Source organism: Chlamydotis macqueenii, chromosome 6, assembly GCF_036417535.1.
Source record: "Chlamydotis macqueenii isolate bChlMac1 chromosome 6, bChlMac1.mat, whole genome shotgun sequence".
Lineage (NCBI taxonomy): Eukaryota > Metazoa > Chordata > Aves > Otidiformes > Otididae > Chlamydotis > Chlamydotis macqueenii.
Genome location: NC_141561.1, coordinates 26917236 through 26944672, shown reverse-complemented (window position 1 = coordinate 26944672; position 27437 = coordinate 26917236). Strand labels below are relative to the sequence as shown.

Below are 27437 nucleotides of genomic sequence, written 5' to 3'. Positions count from 1 at the left end.
ATTAACAGGAAAAAAGAAGAAACTGTACATCTGCTTATACTAGGTTATTTTTTTAGATTTTTAACAGTAGGATCCTAGAGTATGTAACCATGACCTCATTCTCCAGTAAGAAGGTAAGATGTGGGAACTGAAGTTACAGATAAACATACATGCAGAAACTCACTAAAACAGAGTTTATAAAGTCACAAGATACCACATTTTTCATTTTTCACTGTGACTGAGTTTGAGGTTTGATTTGGATGTGGGAAGGTCTCTTATATTAAAGAACAGATGCAATGCATTCCCTTCTTTCTCAGATTAATACACTGCAAAACCGTAAAGTGACAGAGGCATCCATGAACATAAGGGAAAAGGCATTTCAGTATCTCCAAGTTACTAGATTCTCTTCCTTTTATTTCTTGCTGCTGCCTTTATAAAATAAATTACTTGTAGATAACAATGTATTTATAATACTCACACTGTAGTGACTAGTCATGCCAAATCTAAATACACACAGAGCAGGGAGAAGAGTCCATCTGACAAGTTCTCAGCAGTATTTTATTGAAAACATGAAACATTTCAATGTTGATCTCCTAAATACAGCACACACTTTTGTTGTCTTCTGTAGTTTTTGTTGTCTACTGAGAAGCTATGAAAATGACTGCTCTAAAGAGTGGGAATTCTATTAAGATGTACAAGGAGACATTGCAATGTACAGTGTTCATTGTTAAATTAAAAAAGGCACTTGCTATCCTGCTCGACTAAAGATTATATAAAAAAACCCAAACAAACTAATCCCTCAAAACGTTTCTGCAGAGAAAAGAAAAGTGGTAATACCAAAAGAGGTTAAATATGTCCACAGAATACATTAATCTTTAAAAAGACAATAATAAAGTTATGACCCAATAACTTAAGCAGATGCTTCTATGGCATAACTTAAATTTTGAAAGTCAATGAAACACTGAGTTTGAAGTCTTGGATTTTTTTTTTTTTTGATTATTTAAAAAAATAAAAAAAATCCTAAACCAAACAACCAAAGTAGCTCTTAAAAGTTCTGTTCCTCCAGGCACTACCCCAGTGCCACAACATAGTAATCCACTCAAGAGCAGGAGCAATGTAATTCAATAAACCTATCCTGCTACAGTTCTTGATTTTATTTCTTAGCAATTGACTAGACAATAATGGAACCCCAAAGCAGAATAATCACCAGGTAAAACTGTTTGTCTTTCAAACAGACAATCCCTCATTGTGTTTCTGCATTGCAGAGTGGTTTGAGTGCATATTCAGCCGTAGGCTGAGTGCCACATTCAAGAAGTGTTTGAAAACAGGCAAAAATATAAGGAACTAGTAAATCAGTAGGCAAAAACGATACAGTCCACACTTCTGGTCAACTCCAATGTTCGACTAGGAAGAAGGTAGTTGGTATATCAGAAAAAGGACATGCAGAATTCATTTGCAGAAACATTGAATGCCTCCACTAAAACCAAAATGCTTTCATCTCCCCACAGTTTAAAAGAATTCATACAGTCACATATGCCTATGAACTCAAACTAGTTTTAATCTGTTTTGTCCTGTCATGAATGTAATCAGCCTTGTATTTTCCTCTTGGTGTCTTCTATATTCACAGCTTCAGAATATTTTGAATCATATCTACCTCCAGTACCACTTAGAGTTCATCCTAGTGACAGGAAAATAAACAATTAAGTTATTCTGAAAGTACAAAAAAAAAATAAATTAAAGATTATTTGGTGGTGGTTTTTTCCTGTGATTTTAAGTTTCTCTGTGGTACTAATTTTCCAGCTAGACAAATGTTTCTTAAATTCAAGGTACTTCTTAATAGCCATGTATTAGTATCTTCTGAGTTAAAATGTCAATCCCAGTCTTGCACTAATCAACCTCTGTAATTTAGTGCCTGCTTGCTAAATCTAGTTTAAGGATTACACTTAAGGATACAGTGGATCTCAACCATCTATCTTTAATGCAGCTGTCCCAGAGATGTGTCTAAATTCTGCTAAATCTTGCCATAACTGATGTTGCAACTGCAGTATCCTTTACTACATCTGTGAACATAGAGAACTGAGTTTGAATAAATAACAGTAACCAAAACAAGACAAGACTGGAAGTAGAATGTACTTGGTACTATTTGAAGATATGGCACTTAATAGTTCACGAAGAGCAAATAGTAACATCGTTTTGAAGGACTGTTCTTTACAATGAACTAAGTCTTTTGCAAAAGACTTCTCAACAAATATTCTTACCTTATTTCTAGATTTTTTTCTTTTTCCTTTATTTTTAATTGCTTCTAATTTTTCATTCAAAAGGTCAGCAATACCTTTCGCATCTCTGCTGTCTATATATTCGCCAAGAACATTTTTCTTAAAAAAAAAAAAACACCAACTAAATTTGTGGAACACATTACCCATGCTCTAAACTGAATAGAAAATCTGCTTACTTTCAGATAAAATTCAAGAGGAACATAGGGAGAAAGACAATGGCTCTGATAGGTTGATTTATGTTTCACAGATATATTTTTGTCACCATTTAAATGCCACTAATTGTCTTTATAGTAAGAACACTTAGCTGTTAGTTTTCAAAACTATTCAAATTTTAAACTATTCAAGTTCTCTCTTGATCTTTTACTCTTTACCACAGAAAAGTCTCATTGAATTTGATGGGACTGCGTGAGGAAGGATTTCTAAAACTTCCCATAAAAGAATAAGAGATTCAGTTAAAAAGAGGAAATGAAACTATAATGCAAACAACTGGCTTAACTATCAGAATGCATTGAATACTTTATCTTCAATGTTAATACATTTAAAAAGATTACTATAATATTCTTGACATTTAATACTTTTACAATAATTAAGACAATTTCCTAGAACTATCTGGATACTTTTCAATTTTGTAAACTTATGACTAATGATCTGTTAGTAGGAAATGTTGATCTCAGTCACATTGATAATTGAAAGGGTCTGATAAGGTTGAGACAGAAAATTGGTTAAAATATTTAGTTGTGTTCTATCTCCAAATACATAATTTAAACCAAAATTATAATAAAATGCTATGATTACATTGAAATAATGTTTCTCCTCAGCTAAAATTAAGTTGTCCACATTTCATTTAGAGACTTTATCTGCTTTTGGTAGCTGGTGGTGGAATCAGTAAAGGTTGAAAAACATTTTTGCCACATATGACCCCTGCAAAATTAAACTCTGGTTCTGTTAAGCCCACATTTTAGTTACTGTTCTATTAATTTACAATGTATTAATTTTCAGTAACACATTATTACTACATCATTGTCCTACTATTTTAAAATATTACTGAAATTAATTATTATTGTATCTCCCAGATATCTAAATAATGCACTTTAATTAGTTACAGAAATAGTCTCTTAAGTCTCAATGTGAAATGAAATACATCTACTAACAGTACCCGCTCCCCAGCATAAACAAAGAAGACATTTTACCTTTGTTCCTTGGTAGGGGTAAAACTTAACAGTAGGGTAGGCTCTAATATCAGCAGTTTGACAGGTCTGAGCATATGCCTGACAGTCTACTTTCCCAGCTTTTATTTTTCCTTTAACAGTCTAAAAAGAAATGTTTATTAGAAACAAACTTCAAGTTTCTATGGGTGACTGTAAGCAAATAACATTAATAAGCCAGTAGTGCAACTAAAAGTAAATGAAAAACATCGCTCAAATCTTTTAAATATCTCAGAGTAGTTGTTGCTTGCTTCTCAGACTGTTAGCCTTGTATGAGAAGTCACTGTATGTTCAGTGGAGCACTCCTACTCGAATTCAGGGCAAAACACATCACAGTTCCAAAGATCATCCCATCATAAGCTGAAATCTGTCTCAAAAGAGAGTCTGTGTGTGTGTGTGTCTGTGCAAGAGAAAATACCCGCTGGCAACGGGGACCTGGAAGTGTGGACTTTCAATAAGAAGGATGATCATTGAGGGTATGCAATTTTTGCATTGTTGCAAAGAAATAAAGTGCTGATGAATTATACTTTAACCATTATAACAACCCACTAATACAGTTAAAAACCTACCCTGGCAAGGATCTCAAATTCAGGAGCAAAACTTTGGCAAGGTCCACACCAAGGAGCATAAAAATCAATAACCCAGTGATCTTTTCCATTCAGAACTTTTTCTGTAAAGCTCTGAGCAGTCAGGTCTACAGACACTTGTGGTAAGTATCTGTGGAAAGGAAGAATAACAGTTATAATCCGTTCAAAACTTACATATCCAAATTCCATTTAAGCACAAGAAAAATCTCTGAAATTAAGACTATTGGTAGTCTGGAAATTCCTATTTTACACTTTGTAGTATAAGAGAATCACATTTTAAAAGTGATTATACGAAGTAATAAGTGGTCTTCAGAAGATGGGTGCATAGTAACGAGTATGCAGTTTCTCCACATTTTGAAAGCTTAAGTTAAAAGATGTGGAAATGTTAACATCTTAAATTAAGCAATACATATACCTGTTTCTAATTCTTGATTTACATAGCATTTAAAAATTTCTCCTAGCAAGCAAGCAAGCAGCTTGTGAACAAAGTTTAATACAGTAACTTACCCCAATGCCCAGCCTCTCAGTGAATATGAATCTCTGTGCCATCCATTGTAGCTACTACAAAAAGATCAAAAAGAAAACAAAAATCCAATTGCACAGTAGTTTGCATTACGTTTGAAAATAACCAAAACCAACATCTGTAGAGTGGAGATGATGAAATAATGAACTTAAATGAATATGTTTTAGGATATATTTCTACCTTGCTTTCAAATCTGAATCAGTAAGTCTCATTAATACAATTCAAAGATACAGAATTAAAGACTAGAAGATGAAGAGAAGAAAGAGAAGAAAATTCTATGTCAAGAGAGTAAGAAACTTGGTTTGGAGCACATAAGCTTTGATAACTAGCATTATTTTGAATGAAAGATCTTTGGTAATAACTCCAGATAAAATTGCAGGCTTTAAGAAACATAAGAATTAAAATGAAATGTCTTAATGCATTTTCTTACTCATACTCATTCATTACAATGAAACAATTATTAATGACATACATTTCCCTCAAATAGACAGTAAAAAAGCCACGTAAACTGGTTACTTGGACAATGATTTATTATTTGGGCTTTCAGGACATTGCTTAGTTTTGAAATTCCAGTGACAGGTTAGAAAAAAAGATTAATTCAGGATTCATATCCACTAATTCACTATTTTATTACAAAGTATTTTTCAATAGTTACCTGGTCTAAATCTCACTTGGTAGTTTTTTGTGATCTTTATTTTAAGTAACAAATTTCCACATTTTTGCAAAAAATAGCTGACTCATTATTAGGAATTTGGCACTTCATATTCACCAACTTAGTTGTTTTCAACAAGAAAAAGAAATTCTGCTTCTAAGGGAAACTTTATCTAGAAGAACTGAATAGGAGTAAGCAGTCCAAAGATTAAAGCAACTCAAGTCTACTATTACGCGCTATGATGAAGAGGCATTACGATTTATTATCTGCCAGCATTTAATAGAACTTTCCAATTTGTAGAATAATGAAGGAATACATCTGCTATTTCAGATGCTTATCTATCTTTAAATATGCACATGCTTCCTGAAATCCCTGGATCTTCAAACAGTACCGTGAAATGAAGGGGACAGCCTGTTTATTTGTGGCCAGATTTCATTCCACATAGATATTTTTTTGTTTTGTTTTGTTAATGATTACTGTTTATACAACAATGATACAATGAATGGAATGACTAGATATATGATGGAAAATTTTTGCAATGGTACAACAAGACTGTTAGCAGAGAGGATGATCAGATGGCTTCATCACTCTTCTCTAAAAATAAAGCTACAATCAATTAGGCCTAGTACATAGGCCTAATTGATTGTAGTATTAATAGTAGCATTTTTATATTATATGATTTAAATAATTTAACAGGCAATTAAAGTTAGAAAACTGGCAACTGATAAAAAACAAGAAATAAAAATTGACATTCCTGAGGCAGTCTCAGTTCAAATTACTGAAATGAAATGGGAAAATAAAATGGCACTAGTTTGAAGTAACAAAGTCAGAATACTGCAGTCCTAGATGTTACTAACAGCCTATTTTAATAGCTGTGATGAACCTTTTCTACACAACAGAAGACGTATATTCAACTTGTTCCACATTATCTAACATTTCCCAAACTGAAGCAAACTACTTACTAATATTGATGAGCTGTGTTTGATTTTTGAGGAAAGAGTCTTATTTCAGGATATCCCCGAACACTTTCTTGGTGACAGAAAGAATAATATTTTTGACAATCCACACTGCCTACGCTGATTAATCCATTTAACATCTGAAAAAAAGAAGAAAATCTACAATCAAATATGCTAATCAGTAACAATACAACTTCAATAATACTTCAGAATTTTCAGATAAGTCTTAATCACTTAGTTGAGGAAAAAAATCCAACAAAACAAACCATAAGGCTTTCTTCTCTCCTGCAAATGGGTCACTGATATTTAATAGGAACATCCACAGCCATCCACATACATTCCATCATATTTTAGTATAAGCTGCCTGCACATGGCTCATGAGGCACCTGCCTTGCCTCAAAGGTACATGAGTGTGATTATTTAGTATAAGGACTACCACATTACCATGCTTCCTATCATAGGCTCAGTAATTATGACAGATCCTCGTACAGTGCAGATGTGCTATCAATTGCGCAGTGTCTTGAGCACACTGTATTTGCTGCAAAGCCCCAAACCACCTGGCATGGGCAGGAAAGCTGATGATTACTGAATGTGTACTATAGAGCTAATCATACTTCACAGACATTTCACTGGAATACAGAATCCTGGCTAGAACTCCTACTCTAGGTGACTTCTAAGTGTCTGAAAGTCATGGACTTGTTTCCAAAGCCCTATTTTTTTTTTTTTCCACAAAGACTCTAGTTCAAATTCCTGGAAACATGTTCAGGAAAACCCAGATAATTTTCAGTAAAGTAATACTACCTTTGCAAATGAGAGACACTGTAATGACCTTGCAAAACAACAATACCCCCTAAAAACCAATAATTCCATATTGAAGTATGTGTAATTCAGCTAACTGACTATCAGCCTTAAAGTGTATGGTATTTAACATTCATTTACTTTCTGTAAAAAATCTTCCTAATATAGGAAATAATTAGGATGGGTAAGGTTGAACTCCCTTAATCTTAAAGTCAAGTCAGAGGTTTCACTAAGGCTTAACTGCTATCTTAAAGATGACTAATGATCATAAAGAATACTCAGAATAAAGTGGCAAATTATTTCAACCAATTCATATCTAATTAATGGATAAATCTTTTTTTTCATATTTTGTTTTAAACAAATGCAGAGCTGTTGTCTTATAAAGAACTAAGCATCAAAGAAATATAGAATCATAGAATGGATAGGGTTGGAAGGGACCTTCAAAGGTCATCTAGTCCAACCCCCCTGCAAGGAGCAGGGACATCCCTGACTAGATCAGGTTGCTCAGAGCCTCATCCAGCCTGGCCTTGAAAGTTTCCAGGGATGGGGCATCCACCACCTCTCTGGGCAACCTGTTCCAGTGTTCTATAACTCGCATCGTAAAAAATTTTTTCCTAATTTCTAATCTAAATCTACCCCCCTCTATTTTAAAACCATTACCTCTCGTCCTATTGCAACAGGCCCTACTAAACAGCCTATAGTTACTCTAAAGTTTCTTGGATCTTGGAAAACACACTTGGGTCAACAGGAAAAACTGGATTACAGTATCAATGTACTGAACCTTTAAAAAAACCAAACAAAACCTTCGTATTTGAAACAATATAAAGGTGTCAAGTAGGAATTCCCTGTTTTGCCTGCAATATTAATCACTAGAGTTTCTCAATTGACAAATCTCCATGACAGCAGCTGTACCATCTCAATATTCCACGGAGCAGGACACAAAAGTTGAAAAAATACTTGAATGTCATTTACCCTGGCCATTTTTTTCCATTCTGGCATTAAAGCCTGACAAGGTCCACACCACGGAGCATAGAAGTCAACCATCCAAGTTTCTTCTCCTTTTCTTCTCAGAACTAATTCAACAAATGTCTCCGGTGTTAGTGAGACCACCGATGGATTCCTAAGATCCTAAAGTAAATATAGTTTATAGACATATACTTGGCAACAATAAATTATCCTGTACCTAGTGCCATCACATATAGGGCTGTATCAAATTCTGAGAACGTCCCTCTTTTAGTGAAATTTGCTTGCTGATATGGTAGGAAAGACTCCACATCACCAAAAGGCATGGCACCATTAAAAATCATCCTTTCAGCCTAACAATTTTATGATTTGCTGAAAGGAGCTGCCAAAAAAAATATAGCCACGCTGCAAAAGGGAGGTTTTCTGCCTCTTTTCCATAAAGGGAGGTGAAAGGCAAAAAATTCAGCTTACCTGGCAAGAACAGGCATTATGAGACTCGCCATGCTGTTTAAGCTGTGATGCAGAACACCACATATGGTGCACTAGAGGCCTTGAAATATCAACTGAAAAAGACTAATCTCCACCTGTTCCTGCACGTCTGCTCTTAAACCTGCTTCTTATGGGCTGCATGGAGAGAATGAACAGTCTTTTCAAAGACTGGAGAGCAGCTTGTGGCTCTAGCAGTGAGAGAACCTGAATGCTGGAGGAAAGATGGGCACCAGAACTCTGGCAGAAACAATAATGGGTACCAATGATTTGTAGTTCTGTGAGTTAAGAAAATTCAAGAAACAGCTGAAAAGCACAGAAGGCAGCAAGCTAATTGACAGAAGTGTGAACCTCCTCCTATTTCAAGGCGTGTACGTAAGGCATTTTCACTTTAATGTTACAACACTTCATACTTTTAATTCCTTTATCCTCTGTATGAGATAGAAATCATGACTACTACTTAGCAGATTGGAAGACATCTTAAGTTATTTGCTAATGTTTTCAAATAAATTACTTGACAGAGTAGGGAAATCAATCCATTAGATGTCAAGTCCCTGACTGACAGTTGCTGGATCACTTTCCTTGCCCAAGGTTTTTTTTCACTCTTTATCTTACTAGTCTAGTTAAATTAAAAAAAAAAAAAAAAAAAATTCTAGAATCTTCCAACTAAAGACCATATTTGTTAATGAGCTGCGTACAGAGCATGACTGCAACAAGGATTATAATTTACATACCTCTATAAACTCCAAGATCTGCTCAGCAGAGTGATGTCCTTCATATTCATGAATATCAGACTGATTGAACACAACTGTTGTTGGATAAGCTCGAATGTTATGCTAACAAAACAGACAATAAGAAATTGCAAGAAATGATTAGGTTTCTTGTACTTTCCTTTAACTGCCATCGGTGTTGGTGGCTCACAGCTGCTAATCTATGCAGTTTCTACCGTACAACTGCTCAGACTTGCATACAGATGGGAGTTTGAAACCACTACAAATCAGTACAGAAAAGATGCCAATTGTATTCAGAGATGACATAGTTTGTTCTGAATTTAAAAAACAGCCGGTAGTTCTTTTGCCATGCTCCACAAATACCAGAATCAATCCATAGGCCTTCCAAGCCTTAACTTTAAAGCTATTCCCAGTCTTCAGGTGAAAATACTGTGTGAATAACCGTATTGTTTACTATCACAGATGCCTCCATGATTCGAATTCTTCAGTGTGTAAACATATCTAAATAACACTTTAAAAAAGCTTTTCTTTTTTTTTTTCCTCATTTTTCATGCATTTTAAGACATTCACATATAAAAGATAAATATTCTAACATAAAAAGCTCTTGTGAACAATAAAATGTGCAGTTGCAGGAAAGCTACCAAAGTGTAATATTTTCTGGAATTCAGTAATTGAAGCAAAAGTCAGGCAAATTTAAACATGGAAAATTTGGCAAGATTTAAAAAAAAATATTTTTCATTCCACTACTACATCTTTAAGTAAGTATAAACTGATAAGTAATAAGCTTTCTTTTACTTTAAAATTGACTTTGCACTTCTTAAGCTCTACTACAAAACAAAAAGCAAACTCAGTTAGGGTGAACTGAATTAGAAGTGGATTTGCAGACATCTTCAAAATGTGTTATATCAATATAAAACTTGTATTTTAAAATATTTTACTGTTTTCTATCCTATGTGAAGAAAAAAAAAGAATGCATGCATCTATTTATATACACACACTAAAAAAAACACCCCAAAAACAAACACAAAAACCAACCCAAATCTTTCTGGGTCTGCTTTAATTCTTTTTTTTTCTCTTAAAAAGCCCCAGAAATTACTAAATCCTGACACTTCCAGAGTCTTCTAATAACACTACAAAAAGCAGAGAAAACTGTGACCTGTATTTTGCATGAATATACTACCTGTAGTGATTACATGGTTTGTTCCTTTGAAAACAACTATGATACAAGTGTCCTGTTTGGTTTGCTATCCTTTAAGAAAGTAATATTAAAGAATAAGCATTGCCTGCCCCTGCCCCCCGAACCCCCAACTAGAAGAAAATAATATTACTGAAAAGGAGATATATGTATATATCTTTAACGTTTCTGGAGCTTACCATGTTGCAAAGCCCTTCATGGACAGTACAGTCTAGTGTTCCAAATTTAAGCTGACCATAAAGATGTTTTGATGCTTTTCTCAGCTCTGGTAACAAAGCTCGACAAGGAGGACACCACTAGAAAACAAGATGCAAGTAAGTGCGGTTGCTTTCCCCACAATTGGCTCTCAAGAGAATGTAAGCTGTTTGAGATTAATAATATGCTGCTTTGACAACAGACTCCACTAAATACAAAACCCACACAGTCTAGGAATTAGTGCTGCCAAGGAATGATAAATTACAATACCGTCTCATGATGCTGAGGGACGCTTTCAAGATACTGCTAGTGTTTTGTTATATAGTTACATAATTTTAGAAGAAGGGAAGTATAGATATTAAATATTTACCGGTGCAAAGAAATCCACAAGCCATGGTTCCTTCTCTTTGTCAGGAAAATTCTGAGGTCCCAGCGTGATAACATGAGAGTTGACACTTTCTTTAGCAAATGCAACAACGTCATATAAGATCTTCTTTCCTTCAAAGAACAATGTCAAAATTAAACTTCATTTTTCCCTATGAGAGATCTCATTAAAAAACTCAGATGACAGCAACAGGAGTCGTTCAGTTCCCTTGACTGATCTTTAAACATGACCTACTTAAATAAATTAAAGAGGTACTGGCTTGCTTTTTCTCAGGAAGACAATGTTAAACTGTCCAAATCTAAACAGGTAAGAGACACTTTATGCAATAGTTGATGTTTGGCTAACTATTGAACTGCATATTTACCCACTACTAGCCAAAAGAATGTTTTATCCAAGACAAAACATATTTTTGTCAAACTAAATTAATGGTTTTTTTGTGACTAGACAATTGGCTGTTTTACCATCTTACTAGCGTTTGTTGGAATTAAAAAGTTACTATTCTAGATACACTTGCCTTGGCACAGGTACTGACTCAGTTAAAAGACTTCAAGCAAAATAAAAGATATTGATAAATCACAGTTTTTTTACATGTAACTGAAGTTCCTGCTGATACAGCTCCAGTGGGCAAAGACCAAGTCTCCATGCCCTTCGTGTACATATTTGTCAGCAGGAATGAGAGTTTGTGTCTGTCATAGTTTAGCCCCACTGGGGACCGAGCTATGCAGCCTCTCACTCCCTCTCCCCATCCTCCAAGGGAATAGGGGAGAGATAAGATAACAAAAAGCTGAAGGTTTGAGAAGACAGGGAGAGATCATTGAAGTTACCATAATGGGCAAAACACACTCGACTTGGGGAAAACTATTTCAATTTATAATTAATAAAAAAAAAGCAGGACAATGAGAGAGAATAAAGACTTCCCCTCCACCCCTCCCCTCTTCCCACCCTTCACTTAATTTCAAATTATCTCCAGCTCCCTCTGTCCCCTGAGCAGCACAGTGGGAATGGGGGTTGCGGTCAGTTTATCCCATGTCACTTTTCACTGCTCCTTCCTCCTAAGGGGAAGAACTCCTCACATTCCTCCATTGCTCCAGCGTGGGGTCCCTCCCATGGGCTACAGTCCTTCACAAACTGCTCCAGTGTGGGGTCCTTTTCCATGGGGTGCAGTCCCTAAGGAACAGCTGCCCCAGCGGGCCCTCCACAGGCCACATCCTCCTTCAGGCATCCGCCTGCCCCAGCATGGGGTCCTCCCCAGGCTGCAGGTGGATCTCTGCTCCACCTGCCTCACTGACCTTGGCATCTGCAGCCATGCCTCTCAAAAAATTCTTCACAATCAGCTCAGGCAAACACCTCTCAGGTTCTCTTCACATCTCCTCTCAGCCAGGCCAAATCGGGCCCAGACAGCTGCCCAGCAGGAGGCCAGAAGGTGAGGGGGCAGCAAGGCCCACAAGGCTCGTGCTTTTCCCTCTCTGACCCCACTCCAGCTTCTTCACATCTTCTCATTTTTTTTTTCCTCCCTGTTTTCCCCCTTCTTAAATACCTTATCAGACAGTTGTTATCACTGTCACCAATGAGCTTGACCCTGGCCAGCAGCGAGTCTGCCCTAGAGCCGGCCGGGTCCACCATCAAAAGGGAAGCTTCTAGCAGCTTCTCACAGAAGCTGCCACTGTAGCCCCTGCTGCTGCACAAAACCAGCACAGTGTCTTGAAATGAACTGAGAATAAGAACTTCAGGGTAATTAAATCTGAAATCACAGCACAAGGACTTAGTAAGATTTGTTACTGTTCTTAGATTTTAAACTGTTGAAGCCCTTCAACACAGCATATAAAAAAGCCTGACTTTTGAGTATTGTTGTTGCAAATACTGGAGTGAGATGACTATTGGCAAATGTTCTAGATGCCATCTATTTTGTAAATGGTAAAAAAAAAAAAAAACGAAAAAAAACCTATTCAGAAAAGAATATACATACTGTAGTCCAATATATTTCTCTTACACTATTTGTGATCTATGCCATTCTAAAAAGATCTAAAAATGCTGTACGTACAGGACCCTTTCTTGGCGTCTCTGCAGGAGTGGAAATCACAGAGAGCATATAAGGCTCTTCCTGGCAGCAATCATTAGATCTAAGGGATTACCTTTCCCTCTTAGATATGGCTAATCTAAGTGGTCACTTTTCTCCTTTCTTCTTTATTACAGTACTGAGGTTTGACTTAATTCTAGCAAGCTGTTTCTAATACTTCAGACACTGAAAAATGAGAACCTCATCTTGCATAATTGCCTTGTGCCTGCATTCTGGATGAAGTTACACCGATTGTTGCAAGCTACAGTTCTGCTTCAGGCTCCGTTCTTCTTCAACCAACATTTTTTAATCCCTTCAGCAGTACGCAGTAAGATAGTTCCAACCTTTCCTGGAAGGAAACTGCTACTTTGGAAATGCAAGTAAGTGGTAAAAGTCTCAACACAGATTTTCTTGGATAGAAGTCAACAAAACATGGAATCAGTTTTAGTGCAGTGGCACATGAAATCACATCCAAGTCTGACAAGTTGGCAGCACTGTATAACTAGTATGTTAAGCTTCTACAAAGGGTATGCCTTACACTATCCTTTGGTTATCCTGCCCAAAACAGAAGCTGTCCTGATCAGCTTCAGAGATTTAATTTCTATGTAATTATGTAAATGACGTTGAAATAGACAGAAGAGTAAAGACAAAATAAATCTCTTGGCATCTGATGGCTGCTTACCCGGGGAAAAGAAAAAAAAAAAAAAAAAAAAAAAAGAAAAGGAAATTGTAAGTTTGTGCAAGGCTACAGTAAGGTCAGAGGGAAAATAGCAAATATTGAAACTACAAAACTGTTCTCTGGGAAAACAAATGCAGCTTGCCAAAGGTAGGGTCATCTCAAAGTAATTATGTAATGATTTAAACTTGCCAAAGTTTCCCTTACCATGATGGATTTCATAATCTCCAGTTCCTTTTCCTTTGAAGACTGCTAAACAAGGCTGATAGACATACAGTTTGTTGCAGATGGTTGGTGAGGAAAGACAGTCAAACTTGCCAACCTATTTAACAGATAGTGCTATTTTAATTAAGGCATCCTAATTTATATAAATTAACACTTTGAAAGGCAGTTAAGAGTTAGGATAGATTCATTAAAAAAAGGTAAAAATATGGAAAAGTAGTAGCCTTTTTATAATCAGAGGTCTTAAGATAATCTTGTAACTATGACATTTGAGGAAAACTAGTAGCACAGCTATACCAGGTTATTTGCTAATTTTTAATTTAAAGGCCAAAACAGGGAACAAAACCTTAAAGAACCTTCTTCCCTCCCCCTCCCCCCCCAAACAAAACAGCAAGGAAGCAAAAAGGCAATTAAAATGAATGTGATATTAAAATTTTTCTAGTCAATGCAACATTTAAAGAAAATACATAGCTTATAGAATAACACAATCTTTAGTATCCTTAGGACAAATTTTGAAGTTGGAGTCTTAAGAAAATTTTCATTATAGGGTTTTCTGAATAATTAAAGTACAGTTTCATACACACCAGTTTGATGTTGAAGTGTTACATTAATTATTAATTAAGTTAATTATTTGCTATTATTTATTATTATAAGATTAAGTAAAGTAATTATTAAATTAATTAAAATGTTAACATTCAGTTAACATAAATTGTTAACTGAACGGTATCTGCAGCAACGTTTCCCATGGGAGAGAATATTTAAAAGACAGTATTTCCTAACTACTTCTAAACTATTCAAACGGTATGGGAAACTTCATTGCGTGATTTAAATTAAAAAATTTACTACTGATCTACCATATGATAGTATAGCTCTTTCAGTACCAGAGGTAGCAAGTGGTAGTAACAGCTAATAATAATGAAAGATATACTAACTTGTTCTCTGAATATAAATGGTATTTAACACTACATGAGTGAGCAGTCTTACCTGAATATGTTCATCTTTAAGTAAAAATTTAAGTTTCTTAAATTCCTGTACATTTGATTTATCACTGTCCCCAAACTGGAAGAAAAGAAGCCATCGGTGATGAGCCAGACGATCCTTTAAATGAAGAAGTGGGGAGGGAAAACACAACAAATGAAACAAAACCACACAACAGAAGACAGAGAAAATATTATTCCCAACTTCTATGAACTTCTAAATTCCTTTTATGTTTTACAAAGATAAATGCCCAATTATTCATCTGATCTCTGAGTGACTGCCTCCACTCAACAAATTATTTAATGTAGTCCTTCCACTAAACTTCATTTTATTGCATCGTAAGTGCAAAAGAGGAAAAAAGATCTGAAAACAAGCTGGCTACATGTTACCGCCTGTACTTTTTGTTTTTATGTGCATTTCCTATTGTAGATCAAGCTCCTAAGTGCTACTGCAAGTGTGAAGAGAGGTTTCCTTTTTTTTTTCCACTCTAAGACATGAGTAATTTATGACTTCTAATTTCAGCTCATACATAACTTATCATGGATTAACAAGTATTTTTTTTCCTTCTTACATTACTGACAAAATATATTTAAAATAAAATTCTCTATAATGCAGTTTATCTAAAAAATAACTAGAAAGTTACAATTGCAGAGTGAGTTGCAATGGCAATTTCTGTGGTTTGCTATTTTCCTATTAAATACATGCCCTCTGCTACTTTTGTTGTTCTGCTAAACAACAAAAGTAGATGTACACAAACAATGTTAAATAATTTTGGCTACAGAGGGGGGACAAAAAAGTTATTTTCAGTTAAGTAAGTACTAGGCTGTTGTATTACCAGACCTTGAAAAATGTAAAAAGTAACAATAAAAATACATTACTTAAAGAAATCCTATCATATTTTTTAAAAAAAGTTACCTCCAGTGATGCTGCAGAGATAATTTCAAAGTCTGGCAGATGCTGCATTACTTCCTGATATATTTCTCTGGCGTCCAAGGAGTTAAGAAACTAGGAAGGAAAGTTAACTGCATTATTATAAGGAATTACAAACATCAACCTGATTGTTGATGATTAGTAGTCAAACTGTCAGGGAAATTACTCTGATTTGTTCCTTTCCATCAACTGAAGAGTACAGTTAATATATTATTTGATCAACTTTTTCATAGAAATAGTTTCACAAATATCACTCTCAGAATACTGCTTTTTAGCATGTTTTCCTACAATATTAAACTCAAGATACCATATTTTGTCAAAAATATGTGCTAAAAGTCTCAAATTGAAATTTAAAATAAAATTTTCCAATCAAGTTTACAATCTAGTTTTACAGCCTTCCTTAACTGCACTGTACAGATATTTAAGTTTCAGTATTTTTTTAAGTTTAGGAAGTAATATGAATGAGTAACTCGGAGCTGGTAAGTTACAAGGTTGAAAGCAGGTAGGTTCCAAATTTAATTTCCTCCTTTTAAAGATATAAATAACAGTAGTGACAAAAAAGGAACAAGTTGTGCTTCAAAGTGAGGAATGTCTTCCGTCAATTAAAGAAGTTACAAGTACCATACAAATGTAGGAGGAGGCTGCAGCATTAGAATATAGTTGAACAGCATAACCCATACCGACAGACAACATAGGAGTACTTCCATCACACATGTCAGTACTCCGTTCAGAGTAGCATTTCTCACATACCTGGGGCATATTCCTTCTGGAATAAAAACTGGAGGCACATGCTGAATCTCCCAAGCTTGCCCAGGATAGCTGTGTAGCAGCTTTAGAACTAGCTCTTGGGCCTGTCACAGAGCACATCCCACCCCTGGATTCCCACAGCTGCTCAGGGAGGCTCCTGAGGAGGCGGTGGGCAGAGCTACAAGCTACTGCCACTGCAGTGTGCCCCTGTGCACTCTCCCAGCACACCAGCAAACTGTGGACCACCTTCAGGGATCACTGCCTTAGAAGCCAGGGCATACAAGCTCAGAAGCAAAGAGGAAAAAAGCATATTTTCAGTTGTATATATTCAATCTGGAAATTATTTATACATTCCTTTGTCACTGTCATCACTTATCTAAATACAGAATAGTTGAGAAATAACTCTTACCAAAATACCTCCTTTCTCTTTGTTATTTATGGTGGCTCCAGGTGGAAAATATGCTGTAGTACTAGATGAGATATCTAAATTATCACAAAGCTCACCCTGGGTGCCACAGTCCATCCAGCCTACATTAACAAGACCTTCCTGTAATAAATAAAAAAGCCAGAAAACCACAAAAACAAACACAAAACCAAAGAAGAGAATTTTAAAATTTCAGGTTCAGTAATGCTTTTGAAAATCCCAACACAAGCAATTATCAATAACATTCGGGAAATGGAAGGAGACCACATTGTAATTCATTAGTTAATATTCATTCATATTTTATATAATCCTTTATAAAATCTAATGTTATTCCAATAGCTACTAAGTCAAAATATTTCACTCTTATGAAAGTTAATGGGTGAAATCTTGGTTCCACTAAACTAGTGAGAGTTTTGGCTACAACTGTGTGCTTTCGCTTCTGTTATTTTAACTGTAACAAGTAATGCTTTCAAAAAAGTGAAACACTGCTTACCAACATGCCAGCTAGCTTAAGGCGTGTTTGGTAACTCAAGCAATCTGCAAAATAAAAATTATTTATTTACAAACATAAAACATCAAATTATTAATGCACTAAATCTACTCTTGTTTAGTATTATCCCTTTTCTCCCTACAAAGGTGCTTTAAAAAGCATGCTTCCTGGCTAGTCATTCCGTATTTCAGTGACTTGAAGTTGTGACATCTAGTAATCGGCACTTGATGGTTGTCTACTCTACTTTAAAAATAACATGAATACTATTCTCTCGGTTCATCAACAAAGAATTCTCATTTAAAAAATTTTAATATTTAATTACTATACTAAGATTGATCTTTAAAATTTCTTCTTAACCAATGTTTAAAAAATAACCCAAGAGGTATCTGTATACTGCCTTGGAATGAGACTTCAATGGAAATATCAAGTTTCTGTGATTCAAATAACAACTCACTGTAATAAATACCTCATATGCTCTAATTACCAATTTAGACTTTGAATAGTTACCTTGAGATGCAGATTTTTTTTTTTTTCTGAAATAAGAAGATGCATCAACCTCACTTTAAGTGGACCAAAGTTGAAAACTTAATAACAAAAGGATTGACTTGAAATCAAGCTATCTACAAATGTAAATCCAAGACTGCGGCTCTAGTTATTCAGTTCATAGAACAAAGGTCTTTATATAAGACTGAGAAACCTTTGTTTGTCAAAGGTGTAGCGCATTTACTTAGCTCTACCAGCTAACCAATGCAACTTTCTCATATACCATATCCAATACTGATTCCAAGAAAGTCAGCTACAAAAAAATAATGTGAATCTAAACTCTGTCATGACATCAGTGGTAAGAGTCAATTACTATGTCCAAACCTAACTTAAGAGAAAATATTCAGCTAATTTTTGAGTATTGGTGGTTTAGATGGGAGATACATCCTTTCTCCTGCTCAGCTATCATGACAAGCTGGCATGTATCTATGCAATATCTGTCATTTGAGCTTGAGCTGGAAACTGAAGTCAGAGGTCTTTTCTGCCACTTCCTTTCCTGCAGGGTTACACTTGAGAGCTGCTTTAATAACTTGCGTGACATTACTGAAGCACAACAGCATAATCTTTCTATTAAGGTCCCTTTTGTCAAACTGCCTCTAAAACAAAGCTTAAATGACCCACAATCTAAATACTGTGATCAACTAAGATGTTTTACAACTTTTTATTAGAAGCAAAAGGTATTATACCACTATCAGCAAAAGTACTCTTTTTCTGTTTGCCTTATTTGAAAAGTATTCAATACACCTACCGCCACGTTCAGCACAGAAGGTGATCAACCAACCAATGCCAGAAGCAAATGAAGTTTCAATGGCATTAACAAAGTTTCCTGCAAGTGAAACATAGTTAAACATGACTATGAAACAAGGTTTCATTTTATATTAGCTACTTAAAGTAAACTGGTTTTAATTTCAAAAATAACACTTAGTTGACTGATTCAGCTTTATACATAGTTTCTGACATATTTTATATTGCAAAATGAATTTCAAGAACAACACCAAAATATATGAACATTACCTGCCCATAGCTCAGTGACTGCACTTGTGACATATTGCATGGCAAAGTTCTTTAAGCTCTCTTTTGACCTGTCTCCATAATATTTCACTGGTTGCTATAGAAGATAAAGAATAAAGTTTATAAAATTTTAAAAAAGAAAAACACATCCCCAAACCTACTGCTTTTTTATAACGCTACTTATGCAATGGTGGGAACTGCCGCCCCCACAAATCTTAGCTCTAGCCATTCTCTCCCTCCTGTATTGGAACACTTGGAATTTAACTTTAATTTAAATTTTGTAATGCGATTTTTTCCAAGTCCAGCAACACAAGGATAATTTAGTCTTAGAAATATAATAATTGGGAGTTGGTGTTTCTATTTAAACAAAAATTGCTTGCATCAGTCCATTTAGTATATATACAATCTCTGCATTCAACCTCTCAAATTTTATCATTGTCAAAATGTACCCAGCTATTCAAAAGCAATTTGTACACCACCCCTGACACAACCACTTAACAAGCAGCTATAAAGCGTGACGTACATAATGTAGCTAGCACAGAGGAAATCTTGTGGAAGGAATTTTCAAGTTTCTTTAGGTACATGGTCATATTCTTTACACTGAAAACCAGAGATTATTTTTTTTTGTATTCGAGAAGTCATTACAATACTGTAAAAGAAACTGTTCAAACTTGTTGCTTTGCTACAGCACCACTGCCAACAGTATCTTCCCAAATCAGAAGTGATATGTTGCACAGTAAAATGACTCAAAAAAGCACTGTATAAACCAGATATCTATTTTTGAAGTTAATTTTCTAAGTTGATTTAACCAAGGTGAAGGAGAAGAAAAATAATTTATTAAAAGGAAGGAATATATTAAAAGGAATATATTAATATAAAGATCTATGATTGAAGAAGTATTAAAGAAATACTCTTCCAGATTTCAATCTTTCTAAAAATGCTTGAAGTTCTATCACTCACCATTCCAGTTTTGAAAACATATAGACTGGGATAACTGTTAATCCCTTTAATTCGACAAAGCATTCTATTATCTCCACAGTTGACAGCTCCAATGCGTATTACTCCATCCATCTCCTTAGCAAACTCCCTCCACTAGAAAAAAAAAAAAAGGGTGGGGGAGGAAGCATAAAGATATAATGAAACATCAGCATGTTTTATTCCTGGCATCTTGAGTTGTCTTTGGTTTCAGCTTCAGTGCAAAAATCCACTTCATTAAGTTTTATGCTTGTTATACCTACCGTAGGTGCTAATTCATGGCAGTGGGAGCATCGAGGAGAATAAAAATTCACAAACCACAGTTCTCCTGAGTTAACAGCAGCATCTAGATGGAGATAAGAAAACCGTAAGTAATGCACATCTACAGTGTAGTTATATCTTGAATGTACATTGTTACTCTACTGTTTTCCCCAAAGCTGAATTAAGTACTTATATGTCAGACACAGTAACAGTAACTCAGATGGGATAAAGCTTGCACCTCACTTGCATATAATTGCTGTTGTAGGCAAGTGCACAAAAATAATATTTCAGAGGATATCATCACCCTGACTTACAACATCTGTTCTACTAATTAAGAGCAAATGTACTCTCTACAGATTAACCTAGCTGAAATGTGTGATAGTGTAAGTCTAGTTACCTTAAAAACAAAATACAAGTTCTAAAAGATTTTTACCCACTAGAACTTTCCACTTCCCTATATCACTTTGTGTATTTTCTTGGTTCCAGCAGGCAACCTTTTTATGCAGAATCCCTGTCTAATAGGTAAAAAAGCAATTTAAAAATCCAAATTAACATAATTACTAGAAAAGTCAAGGGAAATATAATTAAATATTATTGCTTATAAAAGAAAACAATAGCAACAAAATACACACACACACAGAGGTTACTAGCTTGAATTACTTGGCTTTCAGTCTCTCCATTTTTGGACATGGTTTTTATAGTGAATTTTCAAAGTTATATTTGTCTATATTAAAACACCTCCGCAAATGCAGACAAAAAAAAAAAAATCACACAAAATCCAGTATTTTTTCTCTCTAGTGTCTTTTAATTATAAACATCTTAGCTACAACTTTAAAAGAAAAAGAACTGGATTATGTCCTCACTGAAAACATTATCCTTCCAGTCCTTGTTTTATTTAGCTGTGGTTTTAGTATCTGGTATTACCTTCTGGTCTTGCACCTGTTGTGCAAGGCACAAATGACTGGATTTCACAGAAAAAAAAAAAATTAAAATATAATAGAAAAGTTTATCACTTGCATTTTTAGAAACGAGACAAAAATAGTTATGACAAATTAGAAGAAGCAAAGTTTTAATTCAAATAATTTCCTCTTACAGATCTTACAAAATATCTTTCAAACTTAATCTAAACTGTTTATTGACCTTGATCTATTTGCTAACTAGCATTTACCAGGCAGCACTAAGAGTTTGCTTAGTTTTTTTGTTTTCTCATCTGAAGATGATTTTCTGACAGCTTTTGTATAGATATGTAGTAGAAGTCTACAGATATACAACTCGGAACATAGAAATTGTTGCTTTGGGTTGCCATATTGTCAAAACAGATAGCTATTTAAAACTTACCAAATTCTCCTCTATCCAATGTTATAATTTCAGGATCATCATCATAAATACCTATTAAAAAAACCCCAAGAATTGCTTTTTATTTTTGCCATCTTTAAAATGAAGAAACAAACTATCATCTTATTCATAAGACAGAAAACAGAAGACAGTACAGTTAAATTGAAATAGTAAGCTGGTAAAGAGAATTTTTACAACAAAGTTGTATTTATTTTGTAATATCTAACCTTAGTTTAATATCTCATGAACTCACGTGCCCTTATCCTACAAAAGGCACCAACAGAACAGAAAAGTTATTTTGGTGTTTTAGTAGGTCAGCCACCGAGTGAGCAGAGAACTTGAACTACCATTGTTATGCCAAGAACTAACATCAACCAGTTGCCAGATTAAAATTCAAGAATCTTCAGCTCTCAGTAAGAGAGCTATATGTAGTGTCTGGAAGCTCTCACTTCTTCTTTCAGCCTTTGGTTATCTAGACTATTTAGATCACAAAGGTATTTCAGCGACAAGCTTTTCCACTAACAGAATATGTGAACTCAGTGGAATAAAGCGGACAGCATAAAGGTAAGGAAGATAGCTTTTCTAAAAAGCAAACCTGTCCTACCTAGAACATCACTATAAAACAGTCTACTACTTCAAGCACACAAGAAAGGCAGTGCAGAGATATAAAAAATACTATTAGACAGCATTATATTACGTTACTACAGCTACAGGTCTTTTACAGTACCTAACATGGTGGGATGCCATTTCACCTGAGGTATACAAGGATTAAATGCAAATAAATGCTAAGAGAAATTAATTTCTACAGGTGACAAGGTACTTTTAATATGACTATCCATTTATATATCATGTAGTATAATACATACACTCACCCATATATTGATAAAGAATACCTTTAAAAAAAATAAAATACAGATACTCTCCAAATGACTGGTAAATAGACATTCAAGGGTATTGTTCCTCAATCAAACAGTGCAACTTCAGACAGACAAAGTGTCTTAAATCTGTTTATCTGAAGAACTTTTAGGATAATTTCCATGTCTTCACTGTGATACTTGCACCTCTGGTTTATTCAATTTTAATTTGCAGAGACAATTTTTTTAGAAATTGAAACATATTAAATAAAACTACACCAGAAAAAAAAAATTGCCAAGGTGGAGGTTCATTTCAGCTTTTTCTTTCATATCAACCGAACCATGTATCTCAGCTCCCATTTTAGCTTACTTCTGTGACAGCAGCTCTGAAAACAGTTCATCCCAGCCTTTCCCTACCACTACCTAAAATTTGTTGAGATCAACATTAAGTAACTTATCTCAATATCATTTTAGGTATGATTCTGTTACTATTTTCTCATTTTCTACTACCTCTTCACTGATCTCTAATTGTATAACTGCATATAAAATAGGCTTGAAAGTGCAAAAATGTCCTCTCAAAATCCACTTGAGAATATTTTATCTAAACAAAAAAGGTCTTCCTGCATTAAAGAGTTAAAAAGAATACTGATGAAACATTAACACCAGAATTTAAGTGAAGGAAAAAAAAAGGCAAAAAAAAAGCTTTGCACTTCAAAGAAAATAAGCAAAAAGCTAGATGACCAATAAAAAGGTAAGCAGCAGGAACAAAAGGCTAGGTAAATAGATTATTACATTTTTGGGTAGGCATTAACAGGGTAAATAAAAGATTGGATCAACAGAGAGAAAATGACAGCTACAGGAGAACAAAAGAGCGGGCAGAAATCTGGAGAGGATACATCAGAAATGTGTAAAAAGGTCCCATATAGATCTGAACAGTGCATTTACTTGTGACTGTTTTAAGCAAATCACAAACATACATCATAACTCACCAAAATCATAGCGATAAAAGTTCCAGCTTTCATAACGACCTCCTTGCTGCTGATCTTCAAGACCTTTCTCTCCATATTTATCATACTTCTTCCGTAGATCTTCATCTTTAAGTACTTCATAAGCTCTATTTATTTTCAGAAAATTTTCATGTGCATTTGGATCATTCTATTTAAGGAAAACTATCATTAGTAAGTACCTTTTTCTTAAAGATTCTCAATTTATTTACCCAAATACACAAGCAATGAATTACCATTATGGAATTTGTGTAATGGCTTTATATCTATAAAGATGGTATCTATCTATCATCTTTAATGCTGAAAATAACCTGTTGCAAAATCTTTAGGATTATTTTAGTAGCATTTGCATACTTGGAAACTACAGAATCTGAACTAAGATATTATTTTGAAAGGTATCAACACAGGGAAACAAAACTTGCAGTTAATAGCTACAAATTGGCATTTCTAACTTTGTTGAGATTTGGCTTTCTCTTTGAGCTTTGTCATTTTCAAATCCATTGTAAAACATAAATGCCTTGGAGGCTTCAACATACTCTGAGCAGGTGGGCCCTGAGCTCACAGGAAACATCACTGTCTTCTGGGGCTCTGTGAAGGTGCAGTTGCACATATAAAGACCCAAATGCTCGTATTTCCTGTGAATTTCTGATTAGTTCAGGAACTCTTGAGGAAAAGTTGATGATTTTTAAGTTTAAAAAGTATTTCTTTGTACCTTGAAAAATACAGTACCACAGACTGAGCTGTCCCCAGTCTTCTCTCTCTAGTTAGTCTATAGCTCCTTATTACCCTCCCTCATTATGTCTTGGCAGTCCCAGAATTTCTGCTTTGTTCTATTGGAGACAGATGTCTCAGTACAGACTGGTGGTGCTTGCTGTTTAGATGAGATTTCATGTTGGGGAAACAGTAACGGAAAGAGACAAACTCATCAGTTCATCAAGGTAATAGGTGCAAATACTAACTTTTCCTCTATTTACAAAAATATAATTGAGAATTAAATGACCTTGCCTCTTTTTGTTTCGCTACAGCAACTGAATATGGCCCAAATTCAACACAACCATGCATTACCACTCTATTCCTTTTTCTAAATTTTCTCTGCAGAAAATCTGAGCTGAACTGTGTTACCAGGTGGTTACATTACTTCACAAGAACACAGAAACATTTCAGATAAAATAAAACCACTTCCTGTTTAAACATTAAGATTCATTAACTCAACAACTTTCACCTGTTAAAGATTTAACTTACCTGATTTTTATCAGGGTGCAATTTTAATGCCAGTTTTTTGAACGCTTGTCGTATTTCTCTACTACTTGCTTCTTTGGATACTCCAAGTAAACTATAGTAGTCCTGATCAGTGCACACGAGAACTATTACACATACTAAAACTAGCAATAAAGATCTTTTCAAGTATCTAACAGAATCTCCTTTGGATACTAAGAACTCCATTATAAAGCTTTTGGAAAGTTTACAGGTTTTGATTCGAGCAGGCTTTGGGAAGAGTCTCCAGTAAATCCAAAAACGTTCAGGAATACAGATGTATTTATGACAGAGCTCTTCAAAATGCTGGCTGTCCTACTTCATCTCGCAAGTCTTACGAAAGTTACAACCTATAAGAAGAGGTCAGAAAAAGCAATGAAGTACATTTTCCTATTTATTCAACAAATACACGTTAGTAATGAACCCCATTGCCAGCTTGTGCAGACTGCATGTGAACATCAAGCTTCTGGATGGCTAATTACCTGCTTTCTGAAAACCATGCAAGTGACAGACCATCTCTTGATTATGTACATTGTGAATGAGGTAATCATCGAAAGCTTTACTGCATGACACTAAACACCAGCCACTTGCATCCCATTTAAAAAAAAAAAAGCGGGTTTAGTACTGCTCACTTGTCCTTCAAACTTACTTTTAGTACCGCAGGGGGCTATTTCTTCTGGAAGGGCCGGGTGGCTTCGAGCCGTAGAGGAGACGGCGGCCGCCGCGGGCAGGCAGAACCGGGCAGACCCCGGGGGCCGCCGCGCTCGGCCCGAAAACCCGCGACTGGACTCCGCCGCGGCGAAGGATACCGGCGGGACGCCGAGATGCGCCGCCGGGTGCCGGCCGCCGCGGAGAGAGCGGAGGTAACGGCCCCACGGCGCCGGGGGGCGGCCGGGCTGCGGCGGGAAAAGGGCTGTGCGGAGAGGGACCGCTGCGGGGCGGGGATGCCGCGCGGTCCCCTCCCCTCTCCCCTGGCGCGGCGCCCAGTGCGGGGCGAGCTCCGGGGAAGCGGCACGGCGCTTACCGGGCTGCAGGGAGGGTGGCGGCGGCAGCCGGCGGCTCAGAGCGGCGGAGAGCCGGCGGAGAGAACGGGCCGGGCGCGGAGCAGCATGGGACAGCAGCGCCTTCACCCCGGCGCCGGGCGGAAGGGCGGCCCGCGCCGGGATCCGGCTCTGGGCCGGAGGCGGGCGCGGCGGCTCCGGGGCTGACGTGGCTCCTCCCGGCCACTCCCTGTAGGGACGCCCCGGCCCCGGCCCCAGCCTCGGCCTGCCCCTCCCACAGCCGGGCCCGCCCCCTGCCCGGCCTCGGCCACAGCCCCCTGCCCTCGGCAGCCTACGCACCCCCTCCCGCGGTTGCGGGTGAGGTGGGGTGGTCAGCACCACGGCGTGGTGCGAAGGCAGCCGCTACGCCAGAGGGCCCAGCCGCGTCCCTAGGGAGCCGCCGGCGGGCCGAGGGGGCTGGGATGGAGAGGTGCAGGTGGTGGAGCGGAGGAGGAGCGCGGCGGGGTGCAGCTGCTGAGGGGAGCCCGCCGCAGGCTCTGCGGTCTGCGCCCTGAGCCCACACCCGTGTCCGGAGGCGCCTCCCAGGTCTCTACAGATAAAAGACAGCGAAGGGGCCTGTTTTCTCAGGGATGCTTTTGTGCCGCTCCAGGAGCCGCCCTCGGCCGGGCTGGTGCCGCAGAGAGCCTCCCACGGGCGGGCGGCTGGGCGGACCGCGGTGGTCTCCCTGCAGCCTGTCGCTTGCCTGTCCCGACACACGTCAAGAGTGGCCTAAATGTCTGAAAACAAACAGGCCTAAGACATTGTCAGGGGCTTCCCGCTGGGCAGGGGACGGTGGAGCAAATAACAGTGTAGTGTAGTGCGAGTGCGAGCTGTAGTGTAGTGCCAGCTGCTGGCTCCCTCCCGGAGGGCACGGGGGTGCTGCTCCCGGGGGAGGTCAGGCTGGCAGCGGAGTACCCCCCCCTCAGGCCGAGCGTATGGAGGGACTGGGAAGTGGTGGGGTGCTTTGAGAGTGGGGTGGACTTCTCTGGAAAGTTCAATACGGCTAAGAACTACTGTGCTTGCTGCCAGTTATTATTTGTGAAGACAAAACATATTTGGTTTTATGAAGAGGGCCTGGAAAGCAGGTTCTCAAATACTTGCACATTGCAAGAAATCTTTGCAAGAATTATCTCTTTGAAAGATAATTCTAGATTATATTGCAATGCCCATCATTTGGAATTTCTTGCAGTTTGCCCCTCCACGCACTTACTCTCTTTGAAATTATTTTAAATAGTCTTACAGTTCACAGCCTGAACTTTAGTTTATGTAGACAAAACCAAACATGAGTTAGATACTTCAGCTGATGTCAAACTGACATAGAAGCACCTAAGGCTCATTGATGAAAGTGAATTGATTCATGCTTTTTGTTTGCTTCTCAGTTTTAGCTATCTGAACAAACATTTCCATTGTGAAATATCTGGGGGGAAAAAACCCCCAACTATTTAGTCAACAAAGACAAAAATATTATGCTCCAGTAGAGTGTACTTGAGAAATTAGTTTATAATTTTCATGTTGTTACTAATATACGGAAATTAAAACATCTGTCAAACTAATGATGAAAAACACACCTGCTGAAACATTTATATTTCCTTCCTAATGGTTATGTGACACAGTAGGTTAATGGATGGTTCCTTTGGTTTTAATTTTCAATTTTCAGAATTTAAATGAGACTTCTTGTAGAAGAACTGACCTTTTTTTTTTTGTTG

General features: G+C 36.8%; 1 protein-coding gene across 2 annotated transcripts; it reads right to left on the bottom strand.

Moving 5' to 3' along the window:
* Positions 1-516: 516 nt before the first annotated feature.
* DNAJC10 (DnaJ heat shock protein family (Hsp40) member C10) lies at positions 517-25846 on the bottom strand. 2 transcript variants are annotated; one of them, XM_086751130.1, is made up of 23 exons: positions 25716-25846; positions 24680-25041; positions 23423-23588; positions 21583-21633; positions 20247-20329; positions 19969-20100; positions 19012-19105; positions 18746-18823; positions 17458-17501; positions 16950-17087; positions 15779-15868; positions 14870-14983; positions 13871-13985; positions 10917-11044; positions 10531-10647; positions 9160-9261; positions 7949-8104; positions 6185-6318; positions 4555-4608; positions 4030-4177; positions 3446-3565; positions 2238-2354; positions 517-1657 (listed from the first exon to the last, which is right to left on the bottom strand). In XM_086751130.1, exons 2-23 carry the CDS (start codon positions 24878-24880, stop codon positions 1646-1648), a joined length of 2394 nt encoding a protein of 797 aa, XP_086607256.1. In that variant the 5' UTR covers positions 24881-25041; positions 25716-25846; the 3' UTR covers positions 517-1645. The 2 variants fall into 2 exon arrangements, with proteins under 2 accessions (XP_086607256.1, XP_086607257.1); XM_086751131.1 differs by having other exon boundaries at positions 25341-25788.
* Positions 25847-27437: the final 1591 nt, after the last annotated feature.